Here is a 20097-nt window from a genome sequence, read left to right as displayed (position 1 = left end):
GTTGGAAATAAAACAGATCTTCTATTTAATATCTATCATGTGCATTAAAACAATCACAAGAACAATCTAGCAATTGGCAACACTAAGAAATTATTGTTATTGTACTATAATTTCCTACTTTTAAAATGAGACTGCTAGGTCTGGTTGTACATGCCTATAATCCCAGTCACTGGAAGGCTGAAGCAGGAGGATCTCAAGTTTGAGGCCAGCCTGGGTAACTTAGCAAGACAAAATAAAATAAAAGAGGTTAGGGATATAGCTCAATATAACTGAGTGAATTGCCAGGTTCAACCTCCAGTACCACAAAAAATAAATAAGTAAAAATAAAACGAGACTAACAAAATTTCCAAAAATAAATGATAAGAACTTCTGGGACAACAATTCATATTTATTCACATATGCCAAAAGTTTTCTCTGTGATGAGCATACTGACTTTAGCTCCAGCTTTCAGCATCTGTTGGTTTTCACACCTGGCCATTTGGCATTTAAAAAAAAGAGGGGAGGATATATGGTACAATATATGTACTGCCAAATATGTAGGTACTTCTTATGTTAATGAGTTATTCACTTCCATTTTGATGTATTTATACAAAATATAATTTTCAAACAGAATGTTATTTATTTCAAGAATGCAGAAATCAACCCACAATCACCTTTACAGGTCTAACAGCAAAGGTTATAAAGAACTCAACCTCCCACACATCAGGAATCCAGCAACATTTTATTGTCAATCGCCAGTAAGCAGGGAAAACTCAAGCAAAAGAGGTGTTAGTTCTTTATGTATTTTTAATGAATTCCCTTAAAAGGCTAAAATTTGTACACGCTAGAATTCCTGTTGTCTAAGCTAAGAACTTGCAGATGTAAGTTAGCTAGATTTAACTGACTTCACATTCTCTTAAAAATATAATGTGAAGATAATTAACATTCTTTATAAATTTAATTTTGACTATTTTAATTTAGAAAAGTGCATATTTTACTGTGATTTAGGCAAAATTGTGATGTGACATCAATTTATAATAACCTAGGATGAATTATGATTCATTAATATAAAAAAAAAACTGGACACATTAACAAGTGTCCAATATCCCAATCTAGTATCTGATACCAGAGTAACTACCATTTTGAAGTAGTAGGAAAAGTAGGGAAATGCCACAAAGAGGTTGTGGTTCTCATCAAGCTGCTCAGTCATCTCATACAAGTTGTTTAGTCTCAGAGTCTGTTACCTAAACTATAAAATGAAGATATTAATAGCTGCTCTGCCTATATGTACCAAGTGAAGTATGTGAATTATAAATTGTGATATATGTACTATATTGTGTATCATGAGAGTTCCAAATCTAGGTTCTTTATTTTTTTAATATTTTTTTTAGTTGTAGTCAGACACAATTCCTTTATTTATTATTTATTTTTATGTGGTGCTGAGGATTGAACCCAGGGCCTCACACATGCCAGGCGAGTGCTCTACCACTGAACCGCAATCCCAGCCCTAGGTTCTTTATTTTTGCACCAACTGTATGAACAGGTTGTGATTGACTATTATGTAGTTTTATGTAATACTTTTAATAATAAACTTATGGCTCTTTAAAAACTACTTGGGACTTGATCTGTTCATTTATTTTCCGCTTAAGAATGTGGGTATGAAAAAAAAACAAACAAATAAAAAAAAAGAATGTGGGTATGAATCAGGTACAGTGATGCATGCCTCTAAATCCCAGTGGCTCCGGAGGCTGAGGCAAGAGGATCACAAGTTCAAAGCCAGTGTCAGCAACTCAGTGAGATCCTGTCTCAAAATAAAAAATAAAAAGGAATGGGGATGTGGCTTAGTGGTTAAGAGCCCCTGTGTTCAATGCCAGGTACCAAAAAAAAAATGTGGATATGATATACTCAGGCTTAAGTATTAAAACAGTTATACAAAGACAGAACTCACATTAAAACAAGTGAAACACATAAAATGATTATTTGTCAAAAGTAATAATAACCTGCTACAATTGTTAAAATCATTTAGTGACTACACTGGTTGACATCAGCGTTCCAATAATACCTCCCAGAACCCAACCACCCCCAGGAAGTATTGGGACTAAGAATGTCCTCAAGAAGTCAACCATAAAACCAAAAAAAAAGATAAGCCATAACAGATATTAGGAAATTAGGTACACAGGATCAAATCAAAGACCACAACTAAAGTTAAAATATTAACATGCAATGCAGGGAATTGTATTTACCAGAAATGGAAACAATGAAAGAGAACCGTAATGACAAAGTGAGCAATGCCCCCATAAGCACTACCCAGGAGAAGAGATGCCCTGTAAGACAAAGAGATGCAAATAACTGCTTAACAGGTACATTCTGGAGATGAGAATGTGACTTTGTATCAGAGTCTGATGCCATTTAAACTTTCCATCATTTATAACTGACTCTTTTGTTCTAATCCCATACTCTTGCTAATTAGGCAACTCTTGATAATCTGGTTTTCCTAATAGCATTTTATATGGAGAAAAGACACTCTCTGATTGCAAACACATAGTCCTCATTTCATATGATTCACCTGGCATTCTTGTGTGTAATTCTCTTGTTATGGGAATGTATATTGGTATAAATGTGGGCTCTGAAATTAGTTCCTACTGATATATTTGTGACCTTGGGGAATTTATCAGTCCCTTCATATCTATTTCCTCATTCTGCTTCCTCTTCTGTACAAAAGGGAGACTAATAACAGGCCCTTCTTCCTAGGGTTGTTGTGATGATTAAATAATTCACATGAAGCAAAATAATACCTGTGAGCTTTGAGCATGCATTTAACATTTCCAAATGAACAGCCCTAAGGCTGATCAGTTTCTGAATCTGAAAAACTAAGACAGGGCCACTAGCTGCATGACAACAGGCTGACTGATGCACAAAATATGCTGGCAGCCCTGGACTGAAGGTTTGACCTGGTCAACTCCAGGTCACCCACCCACGGGAGGTCTTTTCCTAGGCAGTTTGTCCAGGTGAAAGCTAATGCATCACAAAGAATCACAAACTCAAATGCCTACAGTGGTCAGGCAGGTCACCTAAATGAGAGATGTACACTTTGGATGATGAGTTTGCAGAGTACATATGAGTGAAAAAACTGTGGAGAGGAGAAAACACAAGTCAAACCTTAAAAGCATTCAAACACCAATATTTTAAAACATTGTGTCAGGCAAACAATGGTGTATATACATTCTGAGTCGGAGGAAGGCCATCAGTTTGAAAACCCTGCAGGGCCCTCACATTCAAATATAAAAATGGGGCTCACTTAAGATAAATTATATCCAGTGACTTATTTTTAACCCTTAATTTCCTTTATTGCTATATGATCATTCCTTCCTTGAAACTTTCTCCTCCTTTGGCTTCTAGAACCTTCTACCCTTTTCTCCATGACTGAGGATACATGCCTACCTGGATGGTCACATTCATTTCAACTAACATCTCAGCTAAAAACTCTCAGCTAATTATCTCTAATTCTACCAATGCTAAGAAATCACCCATGAATTCTTCCTTGTGGCTGCTCCCTCATTGCCAATGCTTTTGATGAGGTCTTCATCAACTCATTTCTAGACTTCTACAACAGCTGTGGCTCATTCTTTCCAACAGCAATCCTATGGGTTCTACCTCCAATCAAACCATACCCAAATCCAACCATCTTTACTCCCGGGCCTAAGCCATCATGTGTCACCTTTAATACTACTCATGTACATTGCATGATCTTGTCCCTCATCTGTTCAGTCCCCCAGGGGCTCCATATCTGGGTGAAATCCAAAGTCCTATGATGGCTTACAAGGCCTTACAACCTCCCAGTACCCAACACATCATCTCTATTTCTCTCCCCTTGCTTATTCTCCTTTACTAACATGTTCCCATGTTGTTTTTTTTTTTTTTCTCTAATCACATCAGGATCATTCCTGGATCCAGGCTTTTTCTACCACCCCTTCCCTTATTTGGAAGGCTCTTTACCCTTATATCCTGGCCCTGTATTGCTCTCATATTTTGGATTTTGCTCAAATATTATTTCAGTAAGTGTTTCTCCAAACATCCTACTGAAAAATAGAAATATCTCCTTGGGGCTGGGGTTGTGGCTCAGCAGTAGAGCGCTCATCTAGCACGGGTGAGAGGCCCTGGGTTCCATCCTCAGCACCACATAAACATAAATAAATAAAGTAAAAGTATTGTGTCCAAGTACAACTAAAAAAAATATTTAAAAAAATAATCAAGGAAAATAGAAATATCCCACCTATACCTACAGGACTTGATCTCCTTTTCTGCTTAACCACCATCTAAACATATGTTTTTTTGTCCTCTCAAGAAAACATAAGCTCTTTATGGTAAGGATTATTTTCCTTATTGGTGTGTTCCCCAAAAGCCTCTTGACTTGTTTTCCTTCTACTGATCTCCCCTCCCTGTAGACCACTTCCTCCAAACCACAGAGTAACATACCAAAAATATGCAGCTGGAATTCTCCTGCTTAAAAAACTTTGATTTTTCTAAAGGGATGGGCCTGGTCCCAAAGCATCAGGCCTCTTGTTTCCCAAAGTAGTTGTACATTCTCCACACACTACCACTTCAAGCCACATCCTTTCTCAGTGCTTTTCATACATACTAAAACCTCCACTTGGCCATACTTTTATTCATCCTCCAGACCTAGCTACTCTGCAATGACCAAAGCCCTCAACTCTACCACCATGACTCTCAGCTCACACCTCTAGCATGCTACTGGTGCCCTACGTAGTTAGCAGTCTGTTTCTCTGACTAAATTGTAAGATCCTAGAAAGCAGGTTCATGATGCTGTACTCAAATTTATTTCACCACTGTTTAATACCATTCTTATCAGAGTAGAAATTCTATAAGTCTGTTGAAAGAAAAGTTAATTTATTTATACATATATATATATATATATATATATATATACATATATATATATACACACACACACACACACACATATATATATATATATATATATTATTTTTTTTGGTTGTGGTGCTGGGTATTGAATCCAGGGCCTTGTGCATGCAAGGCAAGCACTTTACCAACTGAGCTATATCCCCAGCCCAATGAATAATATTTTTAAAAGAATGAAATAATGTTTAAAGAGGTTGGGGAAGGGCCTGGGTTGTGGCACAGTGGTAGAGCGTTTGCCTAGCATGTGTGAGGCACTGGGTTTAATCCCTGACACCACATAAAAATAAAAACAAATAAAATAAAGGTATTGTGTCCATCTACAACTAAAAAAAAAAAAAATTTAAAGGGATTGGGGAAAAGAAAATATCTTCTTGTGAGTCATAGTGCTTTCTAACATCAAACCTGAACCTGCTAAAGAGAAACTCACTTTGATAATTTCAACAACAGTCAAATCAAGTGGGTTCGAGAATCATGTATAAGCTAATGGCTACTCATGCCTACTTAGGAAAGGCAATTACACCACTAACCATACTAATTTATGTATCAGATGTTGTATAGAGTATAAAGTGAATTCTAACCTGAGAAAAGGCATCTTCAATTTTTAAAATTAAATTGAGTTTTCAAGTGAAAAGGAAAATTAGAGATGATCTAATTCAACTAACTATTTCACAAACGAGAAAAGTAAATTACGAAAAATAGGAGCATACTAACCAAGTTAGAAAAAAGATCAGGATCAAAACCAGATTTTATTCAAAATGGAGGGCTCCCTCAAATATGCCTCATTAAAATTCCAAACTATTCAAGAATTAAAGGCCAGAACCTATTCCATTACTTCCCTTTGCAAATTTAACAAAGAGTAAAAAATAACAGTGCAAGTAGTTTACATACTTGGATTGTTACAGGGCTGTATCTGTGGGATCCTGGACAAATCACTGAACATTATAATACTACTATAATTATCAAATTAATGCAAGGATGAAATGAAAGCCCCATCACAAATGTTGAGAGCATAATAATCTCCATCCTCATTTCCTCAGATTCTCCAGTTGTCTCAAGACCTCAATCCATCTGCAGGGCTGGGAAGGCATATAAACCATAAACCTGACTAGTTGAAGTTTTGTTATTTGTGTGTTACAGAAGGAAGGAAAGCAGAATGGGAAGAAAAAGTAGGGAAACTGCTCATATGGGCAAAGAATAACATGGTCTCCCAAAGGAAAGTATTATCCATACCTCCTATCAATTAAAGAATGGGAGTCATGGGGCTGGGGTTGTAGCTCAGTGGTAGAGCACTTGCCTAGCATGCACAAGGCACCAGCTCGTCATAAATGCAAAATAGAGATATTAAAAAAAAAGAGTGGGAATCAGCTGGGGCTGTATCTCAGTGGTAGAGCACTTGCCTAGCATACCTGAGGCACTAGATTCAATTCTCAGCACCACATGTAAATAAATAAAATAAAGGTCCATCAACAACTAAAAAAGGAAGAATGGGAATCACAAGATCTTAAACCAGTTCATGCTAAAATTAGCTTTTTCTTGGTCTGGGCCCTGCAAAACTTTTTACCATTAGCATATTTCAAAACAACCTAAAAATTACTTGAGTTATATTTATCTTTTCCTACTTTTGTGGAAATGTGTGCAAAGTAGGGACTCAGCATTTAATCTTCAAGAGTTGTTTGTAGGGTTGAGAGGTGTAGCTTAGTGGTGGAGCACTAGTGGGAGAATACATGATGTCCTAGGTTCAATCCTCAGCACCATTTAACAAAAGAGTTGTTTGTGAATTGTTTTAATTGGGTCAACATCTAGCTGAAAGGGTTGCTAGGACTGTGCCCTGGAAAAGTGAATGAAAGAGAAGAATTGAAATGAAGAGTCAAGGATTACCTCCCTTTGGCTTTCCCTATCTTCTTTCTCTCCATCTCTATTATTTCTAAAGACCTTTAGAAACTAGGCTCCAGGCTTATGTAGAATACTAACAGTCTACATATCTACCAGCTTATTCACAGGTTGTGTTATTGTAATAGCACTTCATAAACTGCAATGTTTTCACTCCAGGTATAAAATTATTTAAAGGAAAGTACACCAAATGGATATTTTTTAAAAGTTACTCATTTGGAAAATAAAACTTTTTTTTATGTTCAAGCAAAATTGGGAAATTTATTTGTTCTAATTAGTTATACATGATTGTAGAATGCATTTTGGCAAATAAATCTTGTGCAAAACATTCACCATATAAAACATGTACAAGAAAGTAATCAAAGGAGAGAAAATTGCATTCTATGAATTCCATTTACATTTAGAATCTCAATTCTCCTGAAAATTATAATACTCAAATTTGTATATAAAATCCATAATATAATCAGATTTTGCTTTTTTTCTGCACATGCAATATACCTTAAATTTTCACAACTATCAAAAGAATCCTTGGGATAATACCTAGCTCTATATACCAAATTTTATATACCCTTCACCTAATTCACAGAAATTTCTATTATAAAATAGTTAAATACAGAAGCCCAGAATATTTGAGGAATCCACAGATGAGTTCATTTTCCCCCAAATTACTTAAGAATCATTTAGATGCTTGTTAGAAATACAGATTACCACAAACCTACTCTAGAGATTGATTCTATTGCTTTGGGCAGGACAAAATCTTTGTTCTTGATCAAAATGAGTCTGACAAGCTAATGTTGGGAAATACTGGTTGACCTAATACACTAGTTTTTAGTTTGGCACATATTAGAATTTCCTGGACAGCTTTTCAAAAATCTTAAAATCCTGGCTGAGGTCCAGATCAATGGAAGCAGCATCATTACTCCCAGGGAAGGCTGAGAAATACTAATCTATAGAACTTGAAAATTTCTGGTAGAACCATCTTATCAATTAAGAAATTAGGCCTGCTCAAGTTCATAAAGCTAAGTGGTTGCAAAGCTAGAGCTAAATAAAACCTTCTCCTGACTTCTTGTTCACTGTTTTTATATGTAGTTATTTTGTCTTTGACAAAAGGTATGGGGGAAAAAACCTCTTTTTGCTTAACTGCATAAGTTAAAATGGAGCTAACTAGAAAATATTTTCTTAGTTCTAATTTAAAACAATAGGCTAAACATCACTACTATTAATCTTTAGTTCCTAATACTAAGCTGTTCACACACCTTATAAAGAATTCTTTTAAAGTTTTCATTTTAACCTCTAAATCAGTTATTTTAAATTTTCAAATACTTTCTAATATCTGGAATCACAGTTCTTTACTTGCAAAATAATTTTGATCCCTAAATTTGGTGATATGGTTTCTTCATTATATAGAATATACAATTCTACATGTTGAAGCTACTTTGTCCACTAACAGATGAGAACAGATTTCCTTCGTTCATATAAAAGTATTAAATTTTAGGCTTCATTAAAGAAACTCCATCATTGGTTTGTCCAAATATTCAGAGTGGGAAACTTTTCAAGGTTATTATTTAACCATTCCAAGAATTTTCTGATAATGAATGTTGGGCTGGGGATGAAGTTCAGTGGTAGAGCCTAAGAAAGTGCAAGGACCTGGGTTCATTACCAGTGGGACCCCCCAAAAAAAATTATGATAATGCTAAAAAATCATAAAGAATGTGTCAAGTGCAAGCTTATGCAACTATAATTTTCAGAGTGCACATTACTTTCTAAAAATTACAACACATTTGATTGACTTGTCTTCTGGGGATCTACTTTTATTATTATAGTACTCAAGTTGTTTCACACTTTTTAAGTTTCTTAAGAATGCCAAATATTTATATATTTCAGATTTCAATGATGTTTGTGATTTTTGCTTCTAGGTTTAAAAAAAAAAAAAAAGTGTTTGCAATGCTTTACACAAGCACATCACATTACTCCACAGGTAAACTTCAGCAATTCTTATATAAACTCTATGTATACTTTTGACTAATTCTAATCACAATGGCTTAATGGTGAGGGTCTAGATTTTCAAAATAATATTCTAAATAAGAATCAGATGCAAGGGATTTTGTTCCAATAGTTTTAATGAAGGAAGCCCCCCTTTCTAAATGATTAAGATGTGAATGGGAACTTGAAATTTAACCAAAACTTAAGTGTGCTAAAAAGTATACTTTGCAAATGCCCCCGAATGCTTAATTGGAACCAAGGATGTGCCTCTTAAGGCAGAGCAAAATTGAAGTAGGAGATCGGAATCTCAGTTTAATGAAGTTCAAGTGATGCACAACATCTAGAAAGTAGAGCTGGGGTGAATAATCAGTGGCGTTTTGAAGGAAATTGTGCTAAGGTCCGCAGTCTAAGATTTTCCTGTTAGCGTATTGCCATTGCAGATTCTAAGAGGTAAAGCTAAAGCTAACACAGGTCCTGGAGTGGGGTCGAGGGCTCCTGTACCTAACACAAAGCTGAAGGCGTGAGTTCTGCATCTAATACTGGGCCTGGGGTGGGTTGGAGGTTTCAATACCTAGCTCAGGCCTGGGGTTAGGGGTTTCTGCACCCAGCATAGGACCTGGGGTGGGTGAGGTTCTTCTGCACGGGAGAGCAAGACTTGGGATGGGGCGCGGGCTTCTGTGCCCAGCACAAGATCTAAGATGAGGTAGGGGACTTCTGCACCCAGCACAAGGCACGGCAAGGGGTGGGGGGACTTCTGTACCTAGGTCAAGGGCCTGGCCTGGGGTAGAGGCTTCTGCACCTAGCACAGGGCCTAAGATGGGGTGGGGGGTCTTCTGCACCTAGTTCAAGGCCTAGCCTGGGGCGGGGGCTTCTGCACCCAGCACAGGGCATGGCAAGGGGTGGGGGGCTTCTGCACCCAGCACAAGGCCTAAGATGGGTGGGGGGTCTTCTGCACCTAGCCCAAGGCCTGGCCTGGGGCAGGAGCTTCTGCACCCAGCACAGGGCATGGCAAGGGGTGGGGGGCTTCTGCACCCAGCACAAGGCCTGAGATGGGGTGGGGGTCTTCTGCACCTAGCTCAAGGCCTGGCCTGAGGCGGGGGCGTCTGCACCCAGCACAAGGCCTGAGATGGGGTGGGAGGCTTCTTCACCTAGCTCAAGGCCTGGCCTGGGGCGGGGGCTCCTGCACCCAGCACAAGGCCTGGAGAGGGGCGGGGGCTGCTGCACCTAGCCCAGGGCCGGGGCGCTGGCATCTCCTAAACGCAAGCGCGTCTGCTTCCGGGCGTGCTCGGCGGTCCGGCGGCCAAGCGCCGCGAAGCGCTCAGCCGGTGCCGCTGGCCGCGGGCGGGCCCGGGCCGGCGGCGCGGGGGTCGCGGGCGGCCTCCCCGCCGGCCGGGCCAGGCCGGGTCGGGGCGCGCGCCGCGGCGGCGACGGAGCCACACAGAGACGTCCGAGTCATGCAGGGGCGCCCGGCCCCGCCCGCCCCGCGCCCGCCCCCTCCTCATCCGACAGAAAGACAGACGGTCCCGACCTGCCGAGCCCTGCATGTTCAGAGTCTGTCATGTTTGGTCAGAACGGGGCGGGGCTGCAGGGCGGTCTGCTGCGGCGGCGGCGGGAGGCCCCTGCGCCGCCCGCGGGTGCTGCTCCCGGCCGCCGCCGGCGGTGACGAGGTGGTAAAAACTCACGGTTACTAGTGAGCGACACACACAGACTTTCCAGTCTATTAACCACCACGCCAGAGAGATGGGGCTCTAACTGCACACACGGGGCAACGGCCCGCGCTGCCGGCGCTGCCGCTCTAGTCTCTATCCGCCGCCGGTGGCTGAGGCGTGGGAGCGGGCGGGCGGCGGGCGGCGACGCGGGGATTTGGACAGTGGCCGTAACGGTGATTTCTCCTCACCAACATGGCGGCACCCGAGACAAGAGGCTCGAGAAAATGGCGCCGGCCGCAACACCTGGTCCGGGACTAGAGGGCAGGCGAGATCCCTCCGCGCGCCTGGCTCTGGCCCCGCCCCCCCAGACCGAGCGCGGTGGCCATTGGATAAAACTTCCCGTCGATCACCACCAGGGGCGGGGCTTCAGCCTTCTCAGTGCTTCGCGGAAGCAGCATCCGGGTGGCTGCGCATCGAGCTGACAGAGTTGGGTGGTCCGACGGGGGAGGTGGCGCGAGGTTCGCGTGCCTGGGTGCCTGGCTCGCCTGGGTGCCCGGCTCTGCTGAGCCGCGGGGTGCCGCATACGTCCGCCCAGGCCGAGTAGCTGCGGTTGCACAGATCCCCCGAGCCATCAGCCGGCGTAGGAATAGGGAACGCAGGCTCTGGAGTCAGCTTTTTATAAAGAAACCCTTTGTGGCTGAAATAACGGAGAAATTACCCTTCTCCTCCCAAGCCGGGGTTATCGCGCCCGCAGCGATCAGTGCGCAGTCGCGTTTTAGGAAAGCCAGCTTGACTGGCCACTGTTCCGATGTTGGATGTTTCCGATGTTTACCCCATCATCACTCGATAATAAAATAGATTTAGGATAATTGCAAAATTTTGTCCTTTGATAAGAAAGTATGTAAAATATATGTGAATATTTCATAACGAGGCATTACAGTTTATATGTAGGAGTGTGCACTCAGAAATAGTGTTTAAATGACGAGTCAGTGTTTTGACCTATTTAATGTAGCATACTACTTGGATCTAAAGGAACATTCCTTGCTTTTTATTAAAATGATGGACTTGGTTAATCTTCCCAAATATCTGACTTATCTCATCTTCCCTAGTGGCATGCATTCAGAAAAAAATCTTGGAATTAGTAGATTAAATTTGAACTTTGGGATAGGTATATAGAAAGGAGAAAAGAAAGAAATTGCCTATTCTTTTTTCTTTCTTTCTCTTTTTTTTAAGTTGAACGCACAGTTGACAAAGGGAACTGTAATAATTCTGCAAGCAGTTGCCGCATTTCCCCATAATACCTAATAGCCTCCATAATGCATTTTTAGAAAACTTTTAAAAAGCAAATGTATTTTGTCTTGAGAAACAATGTTAGTATTTGGAGTTACAAAGCATTGTCAGGACCCTTTTGTAACTATTTTAGTGAATTTAGGTCTAATTGTAACTATAAATAGTACAGCCGATTTCTTTGTAGTTATCTAAAGGCCTTTGAGGTAAAGTGTTAATACTTAATTTTTTGCGTGACTACCAGGAAAGGGCTTAGAGTGGATTTAAATTGGGCAGAGAAGGAGGGATTTGGAGGGACTATGCAGTGGTACGCTTTAATCCCTGCTCTGAACCTTGCTACATTGGATTTGTTTATTCACATTCATTGGAAAATTTAAACACACCCTTACACTCACCCCACATCCGGAAATCCAAGAATAGGACATTGTTAGCCCAGCATTTGAAAAAATGCACTTTAAAAATGTTGCCTCCAAACAAGATTTAGATACCGATGCATTTGGCAAACTCCATCTTCACTAAAGATTGGGCCTCCCTAGTTTTTGTTCCCAGTGATCTCAGAGTGGAAAACAACTGATGTGTATCCTGGCTATGTTCAGCCCTTTACTCCTACATTTTAATATCTAGTTTAGATGTAGCTGTTTATAATTCAGAATTTAATATAAACTTTAGCATCATCAGCTTCTACAAACAAATCTTGAGGTTTTTTGTTGTTGTTGTTTGTTTTTTAATCAGCACTGCATTGGATCTATAGGCCTATTTGGAAATTGGAAATCACATAACTTTCATTTTATGAATTTTTAATATCTATATTCAGAAGTCATCTCTCTCAGTTCATGCATTTTCCTATAGATGTTTTCTATCTTTCATATTTATTCCTAAGAATTTGGTATTTTCATCAATTTGCCTATTGCTGCTTAACAGGTTACCATAAATTTAATGTTTTATTTATATAAGTATTAAAGTGAGGTTGGTTAGTGTATTTTGATAGTGATAGTTGAACTCAGGGCCTTGCACGTGCTGAGCACATGGCTGTAGCATTTTATTTTTTCCTTTCCAATCTGTAGGCCCCAAGTATGTGTCACCACGCCCAGCTCCTAATGAAGCCAGATTTAAAGTTAGGTAGTCAGTGTAGTTAGGTAAATCGGGTCTAATATCGAGTGAAATCTAAAATGGAGACCATGCGGAGAATGACTCAGGGAAAACACAGGACAACTCATGGAAGTCCCGAAAAGGCCCTAGACCAAAGTCCACCTCAAAGAAATGTTAATGAACAGCCCCCAGCAAAAAGGTGCTGACTCAGAAGTCCTTCCTGACCAGATTACTTCTTTGGCCCACCTGTGTCCCACCCCTTGGTCCTTCCCACCTACATTCCATCACTGAAAGAACTATAAAAAGGGGAGACAACATCCCTTCCACGGATTCCACCTCTTGGGTCCCCTTCTTCCTCCGGGAGAAGTCTTTTCTGCTGTCCTTTAATAAACTTCTAATTTCTACTCTGACCTTGCCTCGGCGTGCTTCTTTGGTGTTATTCTTCAACATTGGGGAAGCAAGAACTCGTCACCGGTCAACAGCGGTAACACTAAGTTCTTTTCTTCACTGGCTAGGACCTCCAGTGTTGGGAAGTCTAGTGCTATGCTAAACGGAAGTGGTGACAGGGCACCCTTGTCTTGTTTCCCAATTTTCAAAGGAATTTTTGTAAAGTCTTCTCATTTAGGATGATATCTAGGGATTTTATATTTACTTATCAGGAATGTATGTTCTCTAGTCATAATTTACTAAGAATTTTTGTGGTAATGCATATTTCATTTCATTAATTTTTTTTTTCATCTCTTGAGATAATGACACAATTTTCTCTTTTACTTTGTGTGCCATTCAGATCCCAGCACAAACAGTGTATTCGAAGGAACAAGTGAAGAGACTTAAACTGTGAAACCATTTGCAGTGGCATGGTCAGCTACAAGTGAGTCAGAAGGGACAGAGAAGCAACCAGTCTTCCAGCCCTGAGCCTGAAGGGGTTGCAGGAGGCCTTGTTACCAGGACCTGAAGATAGCTGGGGTTGTGGGGAGGTGCTGTTTGATAAGCCCTGTGGCATCCGGTAAAGACAAGTAACCACTGCCAAACTAAGGCTTTTCAGAGCACAGAAGTTATAGAAGAAGTCTGCTTTTCCAGTCTCCTGACTGCTGCCATTGGCTGGATCCAACTGGAAGTCCCAGAGAAAGGGAGAGGGGCTTGAGTCTCTATGGATACAAGAAGGATGGAGTGGGGAGAGTAAATCTGACAGGCAAATGGAGAATATGCAGTAAAATCCATTAACACTACAAATTACACTTATAAATTTCTTAATATTAAGGCTTAAAAATTTTGTGTTCATGAGATAAATCTAATTTGTGCATTCTTTGATTCATTTGTTTGTTTATTGGTACTAGTGATTGAACCCAGGAGCATTTAACCACTGGGCTACATCCCCTGGGACTCTCTTAAGTTGCTCAGGGTCTTGCTGAGTTGCTAAGGCTGGCTTCCATCCTTCTGCCTAAGCCTTCCAAGTTGCTGGAATTACTACAGGTATTGCCACTGCACCTGGCTTACTTTGTTATTTATTTTAAAATTTTGTTTGATTTTGTTTGTTACTATTTTGCTTATATTTTTCTTGTATATTCATGAGTGAAATAGGGCTGTCATTTTCCTTTAATGTTTTTTACTTCATTGTCAGGGTTATACTGGCTTTGTAAAATAGGTTTAGGAATTTTCCTTTTTATTATTATTACCTGAAAGAGTCTGTATAAAGATGGAATATTCCAGTCCTTCAAACTTTAGAAGAATATGCTTTAAACAATCTGAACATCTTTCTGGAAAGATTTTTCAAACCAGTGCTTCTGTTGTTTTACTAGTTATAGGACTATTCAAGCTTTTTATTTTTTCTTGAATCAGTTTTAGGAAATAGCTGTTTAGAATTCAGAATTTAATACAAACTGTAGAATTATCAAATTCTACAAACAAATCTTGTTGAGATATATTCATTTTATCTAAATTTTCTAAGAATTTTCACTTGCCATGTAAGATTTCAAATATAGTTTGCTAGTATTTTATTATTAGCCTTTTAATATTTATTAATTTGTAGTTATACCACCTTTTTGTTGTAATTTTAATTAATATAATCAGGGGATTATCTGTTTTGTTGATGGGTTTTTTAAAGGAATTCAGGTTCGACTGTCATTATTTTCTGCCCTTATTTTTATTGTTCCTAATTCATTAATTTCCACTTTTATTTATATTATGTCTTTGCTCTTGCTTTCTTTGGGATTATTTTCTTTCCTAACTTTAATCCTTAATTTTGGTGCATCTTTTCTATGATAAGCTTTTCAGGCTATAAACTACTCTTGGCTAACTGCTTCAGCCAAGAGTTTCATTTTATTGTCTCAGTTATTTTATAACTTTATAATTTATTTTTAACCCATGAGCTACTGAGCAGTGTTAACTTCTAGCTTAACTAATTCATGTTGTGTGCCCATAAATCATGGTCTGTATTATATGTGTGTTTTCCTTTAATGTTTTTTACTTCATTGTCAGGTATGTTGTGTGCTTATAAATCATGGTCTATATTATATGTGTGTTTTCCTTTAATGTTTTTTACTTCATTATGCTGACTTTGTAAAATGGTATGTAGTAAAGAATGTAGTAAAGAAAATGTAGTAAAAAAAAATGTAATTGTCTCATTATTGGATGCAGAACTTCTCATAGCCCATTAGGTCAACACTGTTAGTTGCAAAGTTCTTATTTTCTATATTATTGCAGATATTTATAATCAAGTAAAATACATTGAAATCCCTCACCATGATGCTGGGTTTATCCATTTCTTCTATCATTTATCATGTTTTGCTTCATATAAGGATATTTTATTAGGTACATTAATGTCTAAAGTTGTTTTATCTTCGTGGCAAACTGTGCAGCAGCTTTCTGCATTTCCTATCATGCTGTCTGCCCTAATGTCTTTGTCTTCTCATATATCCATAGAGCTACAGAACCCTTTTTTAGCTTTTGCATGACAGGTGCAAAAAGCCTGTAGTCCTTACAGCATTGGCAAGCCTGAGCTCTGTGCTACCCTGACTTTTGTCTGAAGGACACTGTGCCAGATGTGGGTTCCCGTTGGTCCAAGACAATGTCGGGAAAGCAGGACAATGGTGGGGAAGCAGGCCCAGGACACCAACTCTTATGAATGTGTCCTCTAAAATTCATGTTCTGGACACTTGGTCCCCAGTGCAACAGTGTTGAGAGGTGGGGCCTAATGGGGAGTGTTTAGGTCCCAGGCTCTGCTCTAGTACAAGGACTTGCCAGAGTGGGTTTTCTCTTCTGTTCTTCTGTCAAATGAGGACACTGAGTTTGTCCTCTCCTGCCTTCCACCTCTGCTAGGTAAGGACACAAGAAGAAAGCCCTCACCAGATCAGATGTTGGCTCCCTGGTCTTGGGTATCTCAGCCTGCAGAACTGTGAAGAAATAAAATCCTGTTCTTTATAAATTACCCAGTCTCAGCCATTCTCTTACAGCAGCAGAAATGCACTAAAACATCACCTCACAGCTATGAGTTCAAAACAGCACTTTGTCCCTAAAATCCTACCATTGCCTCGAGTTCCCAGGGTTCCTTACAATTTTCTTTTTTTTTTTTTCTTACTGTGTCTTGTTACCCTGCTAGCATCTTACTGTATTTGCTTTATCATACGCTGCTGAGCTAGCCTTCCCTCTCCCTTTCATCAGTCCCTGTTATTTTTGACCCATTTCAAAGGAGGTTGCAAATTTCCCTGTTTAGTCTGTTTGGGATGCCTTAACAACTTATCACAGACTGAGTGGCATTTAAACAACAAAAACTTATTTCTCACACTTTCAGAGGCTGGGAAGTCCAAGGTCAAGTACCAGAAGATTTGATGTCTCCAGAGGGCCTGCTTCCCAGTTCATAAATGGCAGTCTTCTCCCTGTGCCTCACATGGCAAAAAGGAACAAGGGAACTCTTGGGGTCTCTCTTATAAGGGAACTACTCCCATTCATGAGACCTCAGCCCCCTTGTCACCTAGCATTTCCCAAAGGCCCTATCTCCAAATGCCATCATATTGGAAATTGGGTTTTGGCATTTGAATTTTGGGAAGACACAAACATTCAGCCTATAGCAACTCCTAAACACTTCAATATGCATATTATCAATTAAAATTGAATGTTTTGTAGTGCAATTTTAATGTAATTATTATGGACAATGAAGGGCAAAGGCTCAGAAAATCATTTGATGACTTCTGACATTCAGTCATATTGAATCTGATGTTCTCTATAGTTTTCAAGTACCTTTTATCAAATAGAGAAAGGTGCAACTATTCTTACTTTGCTGAAAGTCACATCCTGAATTGACATTGAATTTTGTCAAATAATTTTTCATGTTAGTTGTTTCAATTGCATAGTTTCTCTTCCTTTGAACTATAGCATGTTGGCTTTAATTGATTTTTCAAATAGAACCAGTCTTACATTCCTGAGAGAAACCCCACTTGGTTATTGCATATTATTCTTTTCTTTTCTATTATTTTAGTGAGGATTTAAAAATCTATGTTCAGGAGGGATATTGGTCTACAGGTTTGTTTGTTTCTTTTGCTTTGTCTTTGATTGTTTGGGTATTGGGTCAATGCTGACTTAATAAAATAATTTAGAAAGTATTCCTTTCTTCCCTATTTTCTGTGCGTTAAAATAGAATTGCTATTTGTTCCTTAAATGTTTGGTAGAATTCCCTAGAAGAACCATCTGACCTTGAGATTCCTTATTTTAGATACAGAGGGGTTTTCTTTTTTGGGTGCTGGAGATTGAACCTTTCTTTACCTATTAATTCACTGACCTGAGGAACCCTATGTGGCCAAACGACAGTCTCCTCTTCAAGCTTAGCGGAAAGATCATCTTGTCCCTTGATGGAATCATTTCTTCTTTTGGCACTGATGACTCCAGACCAGTGGATCTCAACCGATGATGATTTTGCTCCCTCTGAGTACATTTGGAACTGTGTGTGTCACAACTGGGGAGCAGGTGCTACTGACATCTAGTGGTGGAAACTGGGGATGCTGCTGAACAACCTACCCTCCTACAACGCTCAAGACTGTCCCCCATAACAAAGGATTATCTCATGCCAAATGACAATAATGCTGAGGCTGAAAACCCCTGCTCTAGTGCTCACTTCAGCAGCACAGATACTAAAACTGGAACGACACAGGGAAGACTAGCATGGCCCCTGCTCAAGGATGACATTCCATTTTTTTTTTTTTTTTAAAGAGAGAAACGGGGGTGGGGGGGGGAACCCTGCTCTAAATCAGCAAAGCTCAAATTGTGGGGACAGGTGGTAAATTTTTTTCAAGGGCATCACTAGGGATTATGTGAAGAGGATCTATTCTCATTTACACCCCTTAATGCCCAGAACCATAAATCCTGGCGATGGGAGAAACGGCACCATTTATTGATGATGGCTTATTTGTAGCACATGTCCACAAGGTATTGCACCTAGCTGTCCCACCATTTTCTTATGTCAGCTATTTTTATTTTTTGCTAAAATACATGATATAAAATTTGCCATTTCAACCATATTTAAGTGCTTAATTCAGTGGTATTATGTTCATACTCTTGTACAATCATCACTATTATCTATTTCCAAACATTTTCATCACCCTAAACAGAAACTCTGAGACCATTAAGTAATAATTTACTATTCCCCTCCCCCTGCAATCCCTGGTAATTCCTAATTTACTATCCCTCTCTATAAATTCGTCTATTTTAGGTATTTGAGTGGAATACTGCAGTATTTGTCCATTAGAGTCTGGCTTACTTCACTTAGCTTACTGTTCTCAAGGTTCAGCCACATGATATAACCATTCTTTTTGGGGGGTGGTAAATAATGTCCCATTTTATGTCTATATCACACTTTGTTTATCCATTCATCAGTGGATGGAGATTGGGGATGTTTCCACTGCTTGGCTGTTATAAAAAATGCTGCAGTGGTACAGCACTTGTCTCTCACATGTGAGGCACTGGGTTCGATCCTCAGCACCACATAAAAAATCAATCAATCAATCAAATAAAGGTATTGTCTACAAGTAAAAAAATTTTTTTTTAATTCTGCAGTGAACATAAGTATACAAATAAGCTTGAGTCCTTGCTTTAATGTTTTGGTTGTACACCTGGGAGTGAAATTGCTGGGCCATATGCTAATTTTATATTTCGCCAGCTGCTTTGTACTTAGCGAGTGATCATCACTTATCTATGGCTGTAGAGCAAATTATCCCAAAACTCTAGCTTTATTCAGTAGGCATTTATATACTACTATTCTCTGTGGGTCAGGAATCTGGGAGCTACTTAGCTGGGTAGTTCTTTCCCAGGCTCCTCGTGAGGTTGCAGGGGTGATGTCTTCTGGCTCGTCCAGCTCTGGAAGATGCTTCCTAGGTGCCTCACTTGCATTGCCAGCTCCCCAAGGCTGCATGAGAATTTCATGACATGGTGACTGACTTTTCCCCAGGCCAGTGACTTGAGAAAGTAAGGCAGAAAATGCACTGGTTCTTCAGACCTGGCCTGAGGAATCAGGCACCATGCCTTTTCCAGGCTGTGTTTGTTAGGAGTCTGTCAGGGAATCTAGTCCACATTTTAGGACAGGGGACTATGAGTTCAGCTTTCAAAGGTAAAAATGCTAAAGAGTTTGTGAACATAGTTTATATCTACCACATCATTCATTTCAATATTTTATTTTTTATTTCTAGAAGTTCTATTTGATTTTTTCCCAATTCCTCTGTCACTTTTTATAATTTCCTTTTAACCAGTTACTTTAAAACTTAGTGGCCCTCAACAGCAGTCATTTACTTAGCTCACAATCCTGTGGGTTAGTCATTTAGACTGAGGCCATCTGGATGGAACTGTACTCCATCATGTGTCCTGGATAGCTGTGTATTGGTCAGGTGGCTTAGCTTTTTTGTGATTTGCTGGCTGCCGCAGTCCGGCTGCGGGGGGGGGTGGTGACGAGCAATTTGCGTAGATTGATACAGCAGGAGTGGGAGCCCTTTATTGTAGGACAATAGAGGTATTTATACATTCCACACAGCTTATCTTAATCAGCATAAACTAGATACAGCAGTCAACCAATAAGAAATCTCCACACTTAATGGCTCGCTGGCGCCACCTCACAAACCACTCCCCCTGGTAAAATACCAGGCACCATCCTGACTTGTTTACACATTTACTGCATCCTATTAGCTAAATTCAACATGGTTTGAGGGCTGGGGATATAGCTCAGTTGGTAAAGTGCTTGCCTTGCATGTACTAAGGCCCTGGGTTCTAATCTCCAGCTTAAACCCCCCCCACACACACA

General features: G+C 39.8%; 1 protein-coding gene and 1 pseudogene across 1 annotated transcript in view; one reads left to right on the top strand and one right to left on the bottom strand.

Moving 5' to 3' along the window:
• The window catches only part of Zc3h6 (zinc finger CCCH-type containing 6), a 65735-nt gene extending 54986 nt beyond the window's left edge, over window positions 1-10749 (bottom strand). The window contains exon 1 of the mRNA XM_046462823.2: window positions 10322-10749. Coding sequence (XP_046318779.1) covers window positions 10322-10353 — 32 coding nt within the window. The 5' untranslated portion in view covers window positions 10354-10749. The remainder of the gene's footprint in view (window positions 1-10321) is intronic.
• Window positions 10750-17917: 7168 nt separating this feature from the next.
• LOC124105651 (U6 spliceosomal RNA) lies at window positions 17918-18016 on the top strand (annotated as a pseudogene).
• Window positions 18017-20097: the final 2081 nt, after the last annotated feature.

This window comes from Marmota monax, unplaced genomic scaffold (assembly GCF_021218885.2).
Source record: "Marmota monax isolate L192 unplaced genomic scaffold, Marmota_monax_Labrador192_F-V1.1 WCK01_AAM20220418_F8-fsc00245, whole genome shotgun sequence".
In the NCBI taxonomy this organism is placed as follows: Eukaryota; Metazoa; Chordata; class Mammalia; order Rodentia; family Sciuridae; genus Marmota; species Marmota monax.
This window is presented reverse-complemented; position numbering and strand designations above follow the sequence as displayed.